At 42.9% G+C, this 19528-nt stretch overlaps 1 protein-coding gene across 1 annotated transcript in view; it reads right to left on the bottom strand.

Annotated features, from left to right (window-relative positions):
• Positions 1-222: 222 nt before the first annotated feature.
• lingo3b (leucine rich repeat and Ig domain containing 3b) overlaps positions 223-19528 on the bottom strand; it is a 47043-nt gene continuing 27737 nt past the window's right edge. Inside the window, exons 2-4 of the mRNA XM_085439313.1 lie at positions 4969-5578; positions 3469-4212; positions 223-3325 (exon numbers count right to left, since the gene is read on the bottom strand). Coding sequence (XP_085295439.1) covers positions 2756-3325; positions 3469-4212; positions 4969-5523 — 1869 coding nt within the window. The 5' untranslated portion in view covers positions 5524-5578 and the 3' untranslated portion in view covers positions 223-2755. The remainder of the gene's footprint in view (positions 3326-3468; positions 4213-4968; positions 5579-19528) is intronic.

Here is a 19528-nt window from a genome sequence, read left to right as displayed (position 1 = left end):
TCCTCCTTTTTTTGTGGCTTCGATCCATTGCTCATACCGAGGCTCTCTGGGCTCTGGATAGCTTTAGCTATATCCACTTTTCCATTGTTAGTTTCTTTAAAATATTAATGTTCAGCTTGGTGATTTAAGTATCTGATTAGGTCTGTCATTACAAAAGTTTTTGGGGTGTTCCTCCCCTGCGTTTAACTTTGGTGAGCTTTGCTTATTTGCCTATGCTGCTGTGCATACTGAAACGCACACACATGAGGCTCATTGGCCGGTCACTGCTGAAAATCCGTCGATTCCTGTCCCCAGCTGATCGATCGGCGCACCTCTAATTTGTTCTCATTCAGGATTTGGTTGTATTAAAAGACACTGCAGTGTGTGAGCTGCTCAGTTTTCATGTAACTAAAGTTAACATCACATTTATTATTACAGTGTGATGTATGGACATGTCCATTAAAAAAAAATGGCAGCAGCTAAAATGTCAAATTCGAGTATTCAATAAGCCAAAGCTGTCATCAGGATGAGTGAATCAGGCTGTGTTTTACAGTCTATGGTAAATCCATGATTAGTGTGTAAAGTTTTAATTTCACAGCTTTTAGTAACTAGCAACTATCAGTTTCATCTGTTAACTTGCAAACATTTTTTTCTTCTCCACAGAACAGCTTTAGATCAAATCTCAGCTGTGAATGAACTTAACGCTCTGCCTGCTTTAGGCTTACGTGCACCTTGAGATCTGAAAGGGTGCTACTGCATGAGGTGTTGAGAAGAGGACAATCCCACATGGAGGACGAAGAACATTAAACAGCCAAAAGGTCACAGAGAACAACTGAAAAAAAGAAAAAGAAAATGAATTGAAGGACAAACAGAACACTTAAAAACAATTTTTTTTGGGTCTTTTTAGTCTTTTTTTCCATTTTTAAAACCACAGTACTACTCTCCACTATACGATGCACATGGCGTGGGTAGGGTTACACGACTTCATTTACATTTTAAATCCTCGGTCTCCAGCCAGGGACCCCTCCCAAAGGAGGACCCAGTGGGGGTGTGTGGGGGATTTGGGTGAGGAGGGGGGGAAGCACTGGGCTAGGGGGGCAGAGACATTCGCACACCGGCCCTCTGAGAGACAGACAGAGAGCAGCGAGTGCTGCACTTTGTGATTTGTGGATTTTTATTGGTCCGTGTGTCGCTGAGTGTTGTTCCTATCAGAAAAAATCACCTCAATGTGGTTCTATCTCCTCTGAGCACGTGCGTGCGTGTGTGCGTGTTATGAGGTGAAACTTTATGCAAGCCCGGTGACAGCAGATGGTCTTGTGATCATTGCGACAGCTTGTAGGATGGCAGTGGCAATAATTATATAACTGAATCATGCACACACTACTGTATAAAAATACAACCTACACAACTATGGCTTAGCTTATACACTCACGAATTCACATCACTTCTCTCTCAGAGAATGGACTTTTAGCTTTATGGCTCCACATAAAGTATTGCTGGAATGTTTTACAGTTTATCAGAGTAAATATGCATAACCATTCTCACTCTGTAGGCTAGTTATTTCACTTTTCCTGAGAAAAGGGGCTGTACGTGTGCCGCCTTCCACTCGTAGGATGAGGGTGTTAATGTGTGTTAATGTGAACACCTCCTAGTGGGCCCGTGTGTCCTCTGTCTGCCTCTAGGTATGAACCAACTCGCCAGGCTGCTCCCCCCTGGCAGCGCTGGTAGGGTTGGGTGTCCACCAACACAGCAGGGACGAGGGGCAGGAGGCAGGTTGACCCTCTCGTGTTGAAGAAGAGCACGAACGGGATGCAGGGCAGAGGGAGCAGAAGTCACCTGCCTCTTCTACCCAGCAACCCTCTTGTGGCCACCATCCCGGTCCCTCCTGTGTTGGTTGGCATGGTTACAGTGGTGGCCTGTGACCGGTGGGCACGACTTTCAAACCAAACCCACCGGGCCACAGGCAGCTACAGCAACTCTCAGCCGGTGCGCTCGTCCCAAACTCACACAGCTAATGTTGTAAAACCTCACAAAGCTCACAAAGAAGAAAAAGCCAGATTTTTTTTCTTGCTTTATGCAAATCTTATTATTTTTCAGCTTTTGTGCATAAAAGCAAAGGCCATATGATAATATTCATAAAACATTTTGCTCTTTGTTATCCTTACTCCTCAGCGGTGGTCTGAATAAATAGAAAAACATATTTAACTGTCTTTCAAAGCTATGTGTTTTTGTGAGTGGTACAAACTTACAGCTTAAAGCTACATGCATGATTAGCAGCACGGCAGGCTTTAGAGAGAGTGATTAATGGACAGAAGCTCTCTGTACTGAATTTCTTTTCAAATCCCTGACTCTACAAAAAAGAGAGAAATTGAAATTAAAAAGGAAACCTTATCATTTCTCATTAAAATAAATGAGAAACAGGACTATCACTGTTCCACAGGCCAGTGATCGTGCCAATTTACATCTTATCACCTATATTTTCTTTCTTCTGTGCCTATTAAGCATAAATGACAAGTAGCTAGCACTCCTTAAGGTATAATTTAAGCAAATTTTGACCACAAGCTGAATAAAACTGCTGAGAGATCAGGGTCACAAATCAGACCAAATTGAGAAGTGGCTCCGGTTTTGATGTGGGCGCTCGAATGAGTGGAGCCACGGACAGGGGCTTGTGCTGTCAAGCTTCTTTGCGAGTCAGAGGCTGTGTGCGTTTGCGTGCGTCAAACACGTTTATGGGACGTGCTCATGCCTCCCCTGAGGGACCCCTGGCTGCGTTGTTTCATATCATTTTCATGTTAAACTTCCTGGTCCCTCCTGAAGAGCTTCCAGTGACGGGTTCAGATTTCCGGAAGGAGTACTCCACTGTGAAGTTGTTCCTGCGTTGTCCGCGTCCCCGGCTCCACACGAACAACAGCAGGAAACAGAAGAGGACAACCCCGAGGAACGTGATGCAGCCCATTGCCGTGGAGACCAAGATGGTGGTCAGGTCAAAGGTGAACTTGAGGAAAACGCGTGTGCTGTTTAGATTTGTGTCGTTGAAGAACTCGCTGCTGTACAGTGAGCGGTTGAGAAAGAAGGCTGAGGCGGCATCCAGCGGTTGGCCACGCACCGTGAGTGTGGCAAAGTAGGTGTCATTGCCTCCGGCGTTACTGGCTATGCAGATGTATGTCCCACTGTCAGTGAGCTGGGCGTAGCGGATCTCCAGGGTGCCACTTGGGTGAACTATAATGCGCCCTGAACTCTTAGTTGTGATCCGCCTGCGCTGTGGGGAAATCCAGACAATAGAAGGGGGAGGGTCTCCTTCGGCTCGACACAGAAAACTCACCGGTTGGCCTTCACGAGCGATCATCTGGAGAAAAAGAGTGAGTGGATGAATAAATGCACAAGTTTAAAAAAGCACAGCAGATATCTATATGTAGGAATATTTTAAAACCTTAAAACAACCTTGTTTATGGTTGTAGAAAGTTTAACAAACTCATCACCATTCATTACCTGCTGCAGTTTTCGGTTGCGTATCTTAGGCTTCTGGCATGTGAAGTGATCGAAGAGTGCAGAATCGGTGAAGGAGCTGAGGCTGACGCCTTGCACCTCCACCGGCCCCGCACACACCGGCACTCTGCCGTCAAAGTTGAGGGTCTTGCGTCTTTGCAGGATCCACAACAGACGGCAGTCACACATCAGGGGGTTCCCGTCCACTCTGAGGGTCTCCAGACTGTTGACAGAATGGAAGGAGCCCTCTTCCAGTGTCTGCAGGTCGTTTGAGGAGAAGTTGAGCACGCGGATCTGTCGGAGGCCTCCGAGGGCATGGGGCTCCACCGTCATCAAACCTGTGCTTACCATGATGAGCTCCTTCAGCCTCAGCAAGTCTTTGAAGGCCCAAGGCTCTAATGTGGTGATGGGGTTGTAGGACAGGTTAAGGTGGGTGAGGTGGGCAAGGTTCTTAAAGGAGGACGAGGGGACAGAAGTGATGTTGGTGTTGGTGATGGAGAGCCAGTGGAGGTCCAGGCCCTGAAAACTGAGAGGGGAAATGTACTCCAGGTACGGCCAGTGGTCGATATCCAAACCCCGCAAGTTTGACAGCTTGCGAAAGTTCTGGTCCTCCAGGGCAGTGATGCTGAGGTGGCGAAGGCGAAGAGTGACCAGGCTGCGGAGGTAGGACAGCGTCTGACCAGAGATGGATGTCAGGTTGCAGCGCTCTATTGTGAGGTCCTCCAACCCCAGCAGACCTGAGAATGCCTGGAAATAAGAAAAACATAATGGGAATCTGGGAATCACTGTTTGCTTATACATATACATATATATTTATTTATGTTTAAGTAAGACAAACAGACAAAACTTGGTTCAGTATTTCACCAGAACACATTTTTGTTGTTGCTACTGTATGTGAGGTACATGCCAAGAAAAGGACTCGTTTAATTTTTAATATTTCATAATCATTCTCAAAGGAAAATATCAGATTTGTGGCCATAGCAACCAGCTCCGATTATGACGAGTTTTAAAAGTGCTGAGACATTTTTCTGGTTTTCTCTGAGGTCTTTGTGTTTTAATAGTGCCTTAATCTCTTAATACGTAATTAGAAACAATAAATTCAAATAAAAGTAACAGAATCATTTTTTACACACTCCATTTGAATGTGTGCTGCTGTTATTGTAAGTATTGCAGTATAACAGTAAAACAATATTTCAATTTATCATTTTATTTTTTGACACAGAAAAAAAATATTCAGATGTGTTTGGTTTCTTCTAAGTGTAGTCTAAGTAACAAACCAAACACTGAGCTGAGTGCTTTTTTACTTATTCATGGGGAAGCTGGAAATGTGTTACATGGATGCTGTGTAACTGGTATCAGTGTTTTTATCTATGCAGGAAAACGAATAGACTTTGCCAAAATGTCACACCAGGATTTTTTAAAAATAAAGTGCAAATTATTGTATCCATTTCCCATTTCATCAATAAGCTCAATTCACTACTGGCCAGATGCTTAAGAGCTTACCTTGTGGGATATATAAACCAGGTCGTTGTCTCCGACCTCCAAGTGTTTTAGACTTTTCAGGTCCTGGAAGGTGTAGTCCAATAAAATCACCATCTTGTTCTCACTAAGGTCTAGGCTGGTAAGATTGCCAAGCTTGGCAAAGGCTCCCATGGGCACCAACTTCAACTGGTTCCCCCTTAACTTCAGCACTTTAAGACTCTGGAGGGTGGAGAAGGCATTCGGTTCTAACGTGGAGATGAGGTTCTCACTGAAGTCCACTTCCTCCAGTCGTGGGTACGGTGCCAGGTCTCCCGCCTGCACCCAGCGGAGCCGGTTCTTGCTGAGGTCTAGGAGCCGCGTCTCTGTAGGAATGCCCTCTGGGATGTTGGTGAGCCGCCGTCGCTGGCACGACACTGACCTTAGCTGGGCTGAACACTCGCACCGTGGCGGACAGGCGTGGCTGTTTCCTGGCAGTGTCAAGGTTATCATGGTAACCAGTGAAGTCGCCAGGACCCATCGCCACAGCTTCGGCCATGGCACTAAGGCACGCCCACCATGGCCAGGAAAGCCAGTCATGGCCCTGGTCCTCTGACTCCTCGCCTGTTACAGGCAGGGTGAGTGCACCAGACACCTGCAAGACGAGACAAAGGGAAAAACAGGAGTTACAGAAAAGAAGTGAAGGGAGAAATAGAAAACAAGGACGGAATAAATATGTGATGAAGAAGGGAAAGAGGATGTAAGAAGATGGAGCCTATAATATAACCTATCAGCTCCCAACCTCATTAAGACAGGCCTAAATCCACAATGTTGTAAATTATCAATGTCTCCAGCAGTTTAAGTAAAGGAGTTGAGAATTTACTGCGGAGATTTGGGGCATTTCGTGACACAGCACTTAAACATCGCAGATGAGATCCCGTCACAGGAACAAGGAGCGCTTTAAGATAGTTTAGAAGATTTGTCTTTTCACTAATTCATCTGTGGTTTCAGCTGGAGAACCGGGACGCCTGGAGCCATGAGAGGGAGCTTCTTGCTTCAGCTGAATTCATGCATCTTGCATCTCCTCCGTTCTCCTTCCAGCAACGAGGCTGTCTGCTCCAGTTTGACAAACACAATGAATTTATTATAATCACCGTGCATAAACAAAGATGGAGCTCCTTAATAATCACAGTGTGTGTGGAAACCATGCACGCTGTGACGAGGAATAGGTGTTTGAGCCATTGCATGCATTCGAACAGGTACGCTTGGATGCAAGTTTGACAGTTTGCTGGGTATGAATTAAAAATGCTTTGAGGGAAAAAAAGATGAATCATTTGTGCTTTAGCATTCCTTCAGGCAGCCGGTCATCTCTCCCACACACTGTTTTCAACATGAAGACAGTCAAAGAGCACCTGGCATTGGATCTGGAAAACGGCTCTGTGTCCATCCAGCTAGCAGAAGTTTCATACTTGAGGAAGATGCCATTTAAAAAGAAAGTTTGGCTAGAAGAAAGTTTTTTTTCTTCTCTCAAACAACAACTACTGACCAGAAACCCCCAAATGTTAAACTGTTTGTTTATTTTTCAGATTCAATGGATATGAGAGAGAATATATCATCACCACCAGGGAGTATCATGTTAAAATGCACTCTGATGCTGTTTCATGTTAAAATGCACTCGGATGCTGGCAGAGGAGGAAGGCAGAGCTGAACAGATTAATAATATATGGGTTGGTTTGTGCGTAATGGGCAGTTTTCAGAGGGCCAGCCAAACAGTTAAAAGAGCCAAAAGTTGGTAGGCTCTCTCTTTTTGTCGATGAGGCCGTTGCTTCAAATTTCTTACAGGAAAACAGCCTCTAAAACGCCTAATCATATCCGACTGTTTCGATGCATTGGCATCAATGGGATCAAACGGGATGAAATGGGATTTAAGCTAAATATAAATGACAGCTGACAAATTCTATGCACACATATGCACATACTCGTATTTTCACACACAATCACACAAACTCAAGCTGTAGGAAAAAAAATCCTCCAGAGATTCTGTCTCATCTACTAAGCCTCAAGGTGGATAAGTCCTTCAATTTTTGACAGGCCTGGAAAACACTGTGTTTACAGATCCCATATCTGAACAATCTGGTAGAAATCTGGCACAATCTCTCCTTTCGCTGGGAGACAAAACTCAAAACACAGAGAAGCTGCTGTGCAGAAACAGACTGACCCACTTCTCAGCAGCAACTCGGCCTCGCACTGTCAACCATCAGCAACTCACCATGACCACAACAACAGAGCGGCAAACTCGGTGGAATAGTGCCCAGGAGAAAAACAGAGAGATCAGAAAAACTAGCAAAATTCTATCAAAGTCCTGAAATAATGAGATTAAATCGCACATCAGGTTCTGTGTCCTCGTGTCTTCATGGTGACTGTTGTGGAAACACTGATGATTTTTCTCCTTCTTGCACCTTTTACCCTGCTAAAGATTTAGATTGCATCCCATCAACTATCATCCAAATAACATGAAATGAAACATGAAATTTTAAAGGAACCACGAAGTTAAAAAGTAGTGCTTTTGGTCACTATTTTGCTGCAAGTCAAAGAATTTACATCTTTAACCCTTAATCACACAGGCCTAGAGACTGGTGGGCAGGGACACAGACTTTATTAATCCCACACTGTTACAACAGCACAAGTGTCAGCAAGAAATAAAAAAATAAAAATCCATCCATTTTTTCAGCTGGGATGTTGGAGCCTATTCTAGCTAGCATAGGGCGAGAGGTGGGGTACACCCGGGACAGGTTGCCAGTCTGTTACAGGGCTAACACAGCGAGACTGACAACCATTCACACTGAGATTCACACCTATGAGCAATTTAGAATTACCAGTCAATGTGACCTCACTAACTGCATGTCTTTGGACTCTGTGGACTCAGAGAGAACCCACACAAACACAGGAAGCACATGTTAGCTCAACACAGACGGACAAAGTGCACAAATAAAAAAAAAGGCAAAAAACTATACAAGAGTTATTTCTACCATTCACAAATTGTCTCTATATAGAGTAAATACACCCACAGAGAATTTTTCATATTTGGAAAAGGTGTAGTGGGAGTGATAATACACACAAGTACATTTTTGCAGGTATCTATTGTATGTGTGGATTATACAGTCTGACTGCTGTCAGGATGAAAGACAACATTCTTTGTTTCCTTTTTTAAAATCAAAATATCTTGAAAACGTAAATTGGCATTCATGGTCCCCCGAGGATGTTCTATAAAAGTTTTTTTTTTTTTTTTTGTGTGTGTCCCGTTTGGATCTTTAGCCATCAGAATTGTTGTCTTAAGGCCAAGAAAGATGCCAAGCGGATTTATTTTACCAAGTGGATCATCATGGCCTTGCCATATTGGTCCATTTGATTGACCTTTATTATAATTATGAATTTATTTTATTTTCAGTTGCTACAAACGGGACAGACATGACTGGGGGATAGGACAGGGAGAAAGAATGAAAGAAAGAGAGGGAGAGAAAGAAAACCAAAGGGGAGAAGGTTTATAAAAGGTTACACAGAACATAGTTCAGTACTTGTGATTTAATGCTCATTTAAAAAATGTTAAGATTTTGGCACGTTATTGTTAAGATGTTGAACATTTGCCTGTAAAAAAAACCTTTTGAGTTAAAATTCTGATACATCTAGCGAAGATGTGCCCTGAGAGCGTGTTTGGGGCTACTGTGGGCAGACACACGAGCCCCAGTACCAACGTGAAATATAGGTCACATCTGGGCTCTGCACTATGGGGCCCAGACAGGTCCCAGTGGGATATCCAACAGTGTGGGTTGCCCACACTAAGCAAAGAGAGGCCCACAATGGGGCATATTATAGGGAGCGTACCCACAACTGCCCTACTGGGGCCCCACCTAGACCCCACAGTGGAAAGCTAATGCCATGGTATATTAGCGATACCAACTGGTGTGGAGTGTGGACCAGAATGTATTTTAAAACAGAAAAGAAAACAACTATCAGCTGCTCATTTAAAAAAACGGGGTCACCACAACAGGTATATCTGCATGGTTCATTTAGCAGAGTTTTACACCCGATGCCCTTTAGATGCAGCCCCCTGCAGATTTGTGCTTTCTCCCATGGGATTTATTGCTTATTAGGCAAGTATGTAAACTACTACACTATAGATCATCTCACTAAAAACCAACCAACCAACCAGCCCTCCACTCAAATCCTCTGCATAACATGTTAGTATGTTTAAGAAATTTGAATATTCTCTGATACCAGAATTTACTGATGTTTTGAATCAGCTGTCTTATCTCAGCCTCATAATTCTGACACTATTTCTCCACAGTTGTCACATTTCCCTGTCTTGTGTTTCCTAACATACAGACCCCACATGGGATATCCTATATAGGCCCTATATGTGTTTTCTATAGACAGCCTATAGTGGGCTACCCACAGAATTCCCTCTTGAGAGCAGAAAGGGCAAAAATACGAACATAGAGTTTGGGTTTGGACAGGGTTTGCACACAAAAAAACACAGAGCACCCCATAGGGCAAAACTGCCGTGAGCCCATTTTGATCCCATGTGGAATAGATGCAGGTTGCCCACACAGCCTCACAGCTACCCACTGTGGGCCTGCATGGGCATGGTTGCTGGGCAGACATTCAGCTCTACACACAGCTGTTCCCATACATAGCCCACTGCACGACTATAAACTCTTCACTCAGTGTATCCAGTGTCTCCATGTGTGTGTTAGTGTACATCTTGCCCAGCTCTTTGGCATTGTGATGGATGCAGCCTGTCTCCGCACCCCCATGAGAGTCATCCTACGGGTCAGTGGCAGAGTCACAGTATGAATCACTGAGCTTACATCGTCAAGGCAGACAAGGTCCTTACTGCTTGACTCAAGGACAGACTTGGATTCCTTAACACACACACTCTCTATCAGACACATGGGCCCAGTGCTCTACGCATCATCTCATGAGCAGGTGATAAATACACACCTTGACTCTGACTCCCAGGCCACATACTGAAAGAACATTTTTATATGTTGTTGCTTTAGTTGCTTTCTTTTAGATTAGCAGCCTGTCCCTCAAAGTTTAAAAGCTCAGTCTTACATCTTATCCTGCACCTGGACAGTGGACCTGCACGGAAGTCACAACAGGAGTCCCTAAAGCTGCCATACAACCTGCAAATGATCATCTTCCAGATGTTATGGTAACAACAGGGGCAAATCCCACAGTTGTAGCCAGCGAGGAAGATAGAGTCACAGGCCAGCTGTCCAAGGAGAAAAAAAGAAGAATGGAAGGAGAAACAGCCCAGAAGCTAAAAATAACTAAAATTTGATGGCTGACCTAATGAGCAGATGTTTTGGAGCAACATTCTTTCTCAGCCACTGCACAGGCAAGACACTGATGACCACAGCCAGATGTTTCAGACACCGGTTGTTTCACCTGCTTTATACAGTCAGGTTAGTCTGATTATAAACACCACACACTCTTCCCAGGGCTGGACTGGGACAAAAAAATCGGCCTAGAGACCGGCCCCCCAGGTATTATAGGAAAAGCCATTTTTAAGGAGCCATTGGAAACTCTACTAACTAACCTTATGAATAAAATAAAGTTCACTATCAGTAACATCACAGCACCCACCCAGCTGTATAGAAACTCCGTCATGCTAGCTAGTAGCAGTAGGAGTTATTGTAACTGACTGTAAAAAGTCAGCACAACGAAAATAAACTCCACCTAAACTTGGTTTATATCTGACCCAGATAGACAGCAGGTCATAACTTCTTACCTGAAGAGCAGTTCACCTGGCACTCGGACCGGCGGCCGCCTCGGGTCTCTCCTCCTCCTGCCTCCCCTTTCTCTCATCCACCTGCTGGCCTCCACCACTTGCTAATGTTACTGAATCTGTGGAAGCTCCGCGATGCCACCACCAAACAACTGAGTTATTTTTACACGTCTCCCAGCATCTGGCCAATCCACCACCTTTCATTGTTTATACCGTTACCAAAAAAAAAAAAAAATCATTGGCCCATAAAAACGAACAATCACCATCGGCCCACCGGTCAAATGCCCGTATGCCCAATGGCCAGTCCAGCTATGACTCTTCCCAAATAACTGCAGGGAAAATAACATCATTGTGGTTTGGTGTGCATTTGTATTTGTGTGGCAGTGTGCCTGACCGTAAATAGGTCATGCATGTTGACTGGTAGCCTTTACAAGCCTTTATATTTGGCCGGCAGAGCGTAGAGCTCCTCTCCCCAATATCCCTTCTTTAGTGTCCCTTCTTCCTCAGCTTTCTCGCTCTCCTTCACTCTCTCTCTCTCTCTCTCTCTCTCTCTCTCTCTCTCTCTCTCTCACACACACACACACACACACACACACACACACACACACACACACACACACACACACACACACACAATAAAGACCTCTCAAAAATAAAATCACACTTTAGCTTTCGTGATGGAGGTGCAGTCAAGCAGTCAGCATGTTATTAGAGAAAGCTTTTACATTTTATTCCTGCAAACAAACAGAGTCGCTAACTTGACAAGTTTTTATATATCAGAGGAAAGCTGACAGTTTGTACTTTCCATTGCTAAGTAGCTATAAGTCCAATATTAAATCTGTGCTTAGTCACTCCATTTTAAGCCCAAGTCAAGTGTGGAATAGAGTTTAGCAGGTCTTGTGGGGTTGCACCCAGTGCCAAAGAAGAAAGGAAAGTAAGGGGGCATTTTAATGAAGATGAGAGTCAGACAAATCTCTGTTTTGCCACATTATTGTGATCTACAGTGAATATTAACTAATGCAAGTCAATATAAGTAAGCCTAAAACGTCAAATTAAGTGTTTTTGTGCTGCTCGTCATCAAAGTTAGAGCTCCTGAAGGATCAACAACTCCCTGACTGCATTGCAGAAAGAGAAAAAACAAAAACAACACCCAAACTTAAATCCTAAATGACCACAAAGGAAAACTGAAATCAAAATATAATTAGGGCGGGTAAAGAAAAAAACAAAGAGGAAAAGCCAGAGGAAGAGGCTCACAGTACAGGATCCCCACAGTGATGAGAGGAACAAAGCTGCAGTGGGAATGCACACATATAAAATATGAAGCGGAAGAAAAGTAAAACAGAGGAAGTACACAGGAACACACACAATGTAGTAACTAGATCAACATCTTCAAAGTTTTCAGTCATTTGTCTGCAACATCCAGTGACGCAACACTGTGACCATAAACCAAAGCTCCCAAAGCGTCTGTAAAAACAGAACATTTTCCAAGCTGCACTTCACTGAGCTGCAGAATGCAACGTGAAGGACACTGCAGTTGTTTGAGTTTGCATAAAGAGATGATACTCATGATGGTGCTCTGTGCCACACTACCATATCATCGCCGTTCTTGAAGTACTCTGAGTCACAGAGTCTGCGAGTTTGGACTGATCGAGACTGACATGCAGTCTGCTTTGACCTTCAGCTGATTAGAGCCAAAGACAAAAACCTTTGACTCGACTGCAGCTGTAATGTTTAAATGGACTACACATTGCTATATATAAGATCTAGCTCATATTCAGCCTGAGATGCACTCACTTGCTCACTTTCAGGAATCTACTAGGCACAAGTTTGAATTACGGGCAGAAATAATGTTGCTACATCTGCATCTTGAATCAAGACTGTACAAGATATGGAAGACACAATGAAAACAAGAAAGGGGCTAAACAACTTCCCTCAATCATACCATCACAGGTTGTAGTCCTCAACCAAATATCACACACTGAAATGGCTCAAGGTAAAAAGTCTTTCCATGAATCTCTAAAACCAGATTCTCAATGACGTAGGAGCTCATCTGCTTCATGATCCTTCACAATTTACAGGTTATTGTAATGTGTGATGTGCAGCAAGCAGGTGAAAAGTTGACTGAACTTTACAAACTAATTCGAATTAAAGTCAAGGAGGTTCACAAACAGTCATAATTATGATAAATCTGACCAGCAAATATAAGCTTGACCTTGAGAAAAGAGACCCATTGAGACCCATTAGGTGATCATTCTGTGCAGGTTTCACAAAAATCAGACTGACACTGTGGGATGAGCAGCAATTCTTGTGAATTGTTGAGACGCCATTGCATAAGCTCATCGCTCTTCCAGCTAATGAAGGTGGCCAGTGTAAGGCTAGCTAGACCTGAGGTCCCAGTGCAATATGAATTTGGATATTCTTCTATGTAGGCAGTTATCAGAGAGGGCCTTGCCTATTTCACCAAGACACTATCAAACCACATTCTGCACACATTACAACATCATTGCTTCACTTTAAACCAGCGTGCGGTCCAGACCTGCCACCCACTAGAAACACATGACACCAAATGCAGCTCAGAGATATTTTTTTTCCAGTTTTTAACTACCAGGAATTATTCTCCTCAATTTTGAGGCCGTTACAGAGAGGTGGTCTGAAAAAAAAAGTGACGCAACACGGTGGTAAACATGGCCCTGTCTCATTTTTTAAAAACATTTTACTTTGATCACATTTAAAATTAGCATGCAATTTTCTACGGTTCTTTTTAAATGAATTTAGGGGTTTACATGATTTGCAAATGATTACATTCTGTTTACATTTCTATTTTACACTGCATCGAAATGCCCTGTTTTGAAAACCCCTCTGAAAACCCTTGTTCGCCCTGAGTCTCAGTGGTTGCACTAACCATCATGCTCATGCTGTTGAGCTGTGGATGCAAAGTAACATATCTGCACTGTCAGTCTAAATCCTATCATATACTCCTGACAATGCAGCACGGTGAGACGTGTACAGCACACCCCGCGTATCATCACCCTGTGCTGATGACTGTCTCCTCATACTGTGGATGATGTTTCATGAAATGAAAGATGCTTTCTGACTCACAGTATTCTACTGTATTGTTTCCCCTCTAACCAGGCGATCCCCAAAATACTTCACAGATCTCTGTGACTTCTCTCAGATTCCACCTCTGTTTCTTTCTTGACAAGCACTACAAAGCGAGACAGCAACTGATGCTGAGAGTTAGTTAGTTAGCAAAAAAAGTGTCATGAACTAAGAAAGCTGAACCTTTGCCTCAGTTGTTTAACTGCATCAAAGTCTGCCTCGATCACAGAGAAACAGAAAGCCAGCGCACTGCATTGAGAACAATGCCTGACAGCCACAGAGGAACAACAACAACAGAACAAACAAAGCTAAAACAAGCTGAGCTAAAACCCCACAAGACAAGAAATAAACAAATAAAAATATATGTGCTGTTTGTTTATTAAGAGGAGAATCTCTTCCAGCTCTCAAACAGCGTCTTCAAAAAAAAAAAATTACTTTCATCACGCCAGAAATAATCTAAATGTTGCAACAACTGTTTGTTAAAAAAAGACTACACACACTTATATGTGCACACACACATATATGTGCACACACACACCAAATGCCAACACCATAAATGTCCCTGATTTTAGACAGGAGCTGTCTGTGTTGGTGTGTGGGCAGAAGGTAACGCTAAATGGATTAGAAGGGAATGAGCCCAAAAGGTCGTTTCATCTGTGTGAGTACGAGTGTGTGTCTGTGTATGCTTTCACTTTGAACTTGAGCAGCACTGAGACCTTAGTGAGGGGTGACGCACACAGCAGGGAGTCAGACTGGCAAATGCTGTGACAGTGATAGCTTTAGTGTGTATCAGTTTCACTCGCTGCAACAGGAGGTGCTTAAAGTGATTAGTCACATGCAGCTAATCCATAAAATATGCTGACATAATGTCAATTAGTCAGCAAATAGCCACAGAAGTACCTTGGTATGGTAAGTAAAATGGTTTAAAAAGAAAAAGTCATCACGACTGGAGGTGGGGTGTTTTCGGGTTTTAGGAGATGTCAGATTTGAAGTTATTTAATGTGAGCTTTTGGTACAGATCTGGTTTCAGCTACACATCCAGGTATTATATAAAGATATCTTAAAGTTTTAATTTCTGCCAGATTTATGCTCTGCAACTGGCAGACAGGTACATCAGAAGCAATTCACTCATCATGTTTATTGTGGTTGGCCGTCAAATCTCACTGACTTTCAGTCTTTGGTCATCATGTTGCTGCCAATCGCTTCCAGTGCTGATACAGCTTTAGGCCCCTGAAGGTTTTAATCTATGTCAGACATTTCAATGAGGAGAGAGAATTAGAAGGAACTGAACATGATTTATTGATATACAGAATTCAGTTAAGGTATTTGCTGATTAGACTCCGATTGCCCATCACAGCCGAAGGGAATCCCAGCTGTGACAGGGATTAGTGCAGGACCCGTATGTCTAGACGCTGGTGGTGGAGATGAAGATGTAAGCTTCGATGGAACCTCAGTAACATGAGAGAGGTGGAAATGGGGAGTAGGTGGGATGCACAAAAGTGTCTGCCAGGGAGATTGACACATGTGCAGTGAGATTTAAAGCTTAGAGAGTGGAGGTTGATTGGCATGAAGAAGGTGGGCAGAAAGATGATTGGACTAGACTAGTGATGTCACAATGAGCTTGTTAGTATTGAAAAGTGGAAGTCATGCAAGCTTGGATCAGCCACCAAACACCTGGGAAGCAGACAGATGTATGGATAAAGCTCTTCTTTTTCAAACTTTTGCATACAATTTTCATTACAATTTCTACGTTTCCTAGCAACCACAAACCAACAGGCTAAAATGACTCATTTGTAGAGTTTCTGCACATATAACATGTTAGAAAAGCATTGTATAGTTTTCATTAAACAACAAGAGCATGTAATTTATATCCACAAAAATGTAATTATGCATGATACACTGTAATGCCTAACCACCTAACACTAATGTCACAGACAAAATTTTACTGTAGTACTGGTATGGACTAGTTATTAGTAATTGCTGACAGTAGACCCAAGGCTAGCAGACTACCAACCAAATGACTGACTGATCGACTCAACAACCAAAATAACAGACCAATCACCTGGCCAACCAACCAACCTACTGAGCAGTAGAAAAACAAAACACCCAGCCTACTATTCACATGTTTTATTGATTTAATAGTAAATAACCATGACCTGAATATTAACATGAGCTCCAGTTCTCTTAGATCTGTATGCAAACAGTATGTATGTGATTTATTAATACACTGAGTGATTTTGTAAGTCTATTTCTATTCTGTTGATATCAGCAGACAGGAGAAATCATACACTGAAAACAGCTGAAATTAATCTGAATCACTCCTTAATATATGCATATGTTGTATGTGTACATTACTCAGTATTAAGAGAAAATTAATATTTCTCAATATTAACTTCTATTGATCTGATCCCAGAGAAACAACACTTCACATACAGATCAAACGAATGTGTTTTACTGTATTTTTGACTATAAGCGATCAAGAAATCTTCAAATGTTAAGTGGATACGTCTATTTCAGAGAGGACACCTTCTGATCTGAGTAAAGGATGAGAATCAGGAGGTAATTTTCTTATTGGTTTCACAGGTCTCTGCACATCTCGCTTATTTTTTTCCAGTCAAGTCAGTTTCTGAGGTGCAGTTGTTTTGCAGTTCTTGTTGCAACTTAACAAGTAATTACTGTATGTAAAGTGTCCCTGTGAACATGCATATTGTGAAAACCCACCTCTTTGATGTCTCATGATACTTTGTTCCCTTTGCTCCCACTCATTGCTGGCTTTGTTATTTTTCTTTTTGCTGTAGTAAGCGAACTGCTCAGTACAGATCAACCAGACTATGATAAACATCAATGAAGTGTGTGTGTGAGTGTGCGTGTGTGTGAGTGTGTGCGACAAAGAGAGAGTCTGGGCAGGTTTCAATCCCCTGAAGTGATTATATGTGAGCATCAGTTCTTTCTGCTGTAATTATTTACTGTGCACTGGCTGCAGACGAGACCTGAAACTCTGTAGGTACTTCATGATAAATCAACCCTCTGAAACAGATGACACTCCTTGTGTTGCAGCTGATCGAGTCTAGTCGGTCAGATTACAGTAATAACTGAAAATCGTAAAGAATGAAAATTGGTTGAAAGTATTCATAGCCGAAAGCAAGCGCTAAATATTTCTCAGCATCTCGGCTTTCGCAGCAGCCATTCTGTGAAATCCCTCATGCACCTAAAATAGATTAAACTGGAATCCTTCTTGCAAACACACACACACACATACACAGTGTTTCCATCTCATTTTCTTCCTCTGCCTTTGTTTCCTCTCTCGCTTTCTGTCTGTAATCTGAAAGCTGAAGACAGTCCTGTTTGACAACTGTGATAAATATACACACAGGGAGGCTGGGATTAAAGGGAAAAACAAAACACCGCAGCATCCTGTGAATCACTTCAGATGCTGTTTGTTCTCTGCTAAAGTAGAACAAACGTCTATGAATTCATCTGCAGACCTGTTGTGTCCCATCTGTTGCCTTTCATTAAATCTTGATGAATGAAATATTCCAGTTAAAAATCTTAACTGACATACATTGTGTAATTTGTTGAGGGGAAAAATAATAATTTAAGAGTCCTGGTGTCACAAATCAACATTTTGATAGCTTGTGTGTTCCCTTAAGAGCTGTATGTATAGTATGTGCAATAAGAAAAAGCACCCACCTAGTACCTAACTAAGTAAAAATCCACTTCAAGTGTGAGAATGTCAATAAAAGCAAACGGTTTAGACATTTGTAGGTCTGGATGATTCAGTTGTCTTACTAGGATCCCACTGAGGAAATACATCAATCTGGCAGGGTTTATAAGGCCATTTCCAGACAATTTGAAGTTCATCATTCTACAGTGAGAAAGCTTATTCAGATGTGGCTAACCATCAAGATAGTTTCAGATATTCCCAGGAGAGGATGTACAGTGGGGCAAAAAAGTATTTAGTCAGCCACCGATTGTGCAAGTTCCCCCACTTAAAATGATGACAGAGGTCAGTAATTTGCACCAGAGGTACACTTCAACTGTGAGAGACAGAATGTGAAAAGAAAATCCATGAATCCACATGGTAGGATTTGTAAAGAATTTATTTGTAAATCAGGGTGGAAAATAAGTATTTGGTCACCTCAAACAAGGAAAATCTCTGGCTCTCACAGACCTGTAACGTCTTCTGTAAGAAGCTTTTCTGTCCCCCACTCGTTACCTGTATGAATGGCACCTGTTTGAACTCATCATCTGTATAAAAGACACCTGTCCACAGCCTCAAACAGTCAGACTCCAAACTCCGCCATGGCCAAGACCAAAGAGCTTTCGAAGGACACCAGGAAAAGTATTGTAGACCTGCACCAGACTGGGAAGAGTGAATCTACAATAGGCAAGCAGCTTGGTGTGAAAAAATCAACTGTGAGAGCAATCATCAGAAAATGGAAGACATACAAGACCACTGATAATCTCCCTCGATCTGGGGCTCCACGCAAGATCTCATCCCGTGGGGTCAAAATGATCATGAGAACGGTGAGCAAAGATCCCAGAACCACACGGGGGGACCTGGTGAATGACCTGCAGAGAGCTGGGACCAAAGTAACAAAGCTCACCATCAGTAACACACTACAACGGCAGGGAATCAAATCCCGCAGTGCCAGACGTGTTCCGCTGCTGAAGCCAGTGCATGTCCAGGCCCGTCTGAAGTTTGCCAGAGAGCACATGGATGATACAGCAGAGGATTGGGAGAATGTCATGTGGTCAGATGAAACCAAAGTAGAACTTTTTGGTATAAACTCAACTCGTCGTGTTTGGAGGAAGAAGAATACTGAGTTGCATCCCAAGAACACCATACCTACTGTGAAGCATGGGGGTGGAAACATCATGCTATGGGGCTGTTTTCCTGCCAAGGGGACAGGACGACTGATCCGTGTTAAGGACAGAATGAATGGGGCCATGTATCGTGAGATTTTGAGCCAAAACCTCCTTCCATCAGTGAGAACTTTGAAGATGAAACGAGGCTGGGTCTTCCAACATGACAATGATCCAAAACACACCGCCCGGGCAATAAAGGAGTGGCTCCGTAAGAAGCATTTGAAAGTCCTGGAGTGGCCTAGCCAGTCTCCAGACCTCAACCCCATAGAAAATCTGTGGCGGGAGTTGAAAGTCCGTGTTGCTCGGCGACAGCCCCAAAACATCACTGCTCTCGAGAAGATCTGCATGGAGGAATGGGCCAAAATACCAGCTACTGTGTGTGAAAACCTGGTAAAGACCTATAGTAAACGTTTGACCTCTGTTATTGCCAACAAAGGTTATGTTACAAAGTATTGAGTTGTATTTTTGTTATTGACCAAATACTTATTTTCCACCCTGATTTACGAATAAATTCTTTACAAATCCTACCATGTGGATTCATGGATTTTTTTTTCACATTCTGTCTCTCACAGTTGAAGTGTACCTCTGGTGCAAATTACTGACCTCATCATTTTAGGTGGGGGAACTTGCACAATCGGTGGCTGACTAAATACTTTTTTGCCCCACTGTACCAGCAAATTCACCCAACGGTCAGACCACACAATGTTCAGAGAAAGTGCTTAGCTTTATAAATTTGCAACAAAACTAACCACAAAACTTCTGGAACAATGTCCTTCAGACAGATCTGATCAAAGTGGAGATATCTGGCCAAAATACACGGACCCAGATTTTGGAGAAAAACATAGC

This window comes from Copadichromis virginalis, linkage group LG18 (genome assembly GCF_057382275.1).
Source record: "Copadichromis virginalis isolate Kocher_CV1m ecotype Utaka linkage group LG18, C_Virginalis_male_GT1.1, whole genome shotgun sequence".
Lineage (NCBI taxonomy): Eukaryota > Metazoa > Chordata > Actinopteri > Cichliformes > Cichlidae > Copadichromis > Copadichromis virginalis.
This window is presented reverse-complemented; position numbering and strand designations above follow the sequence as displayed.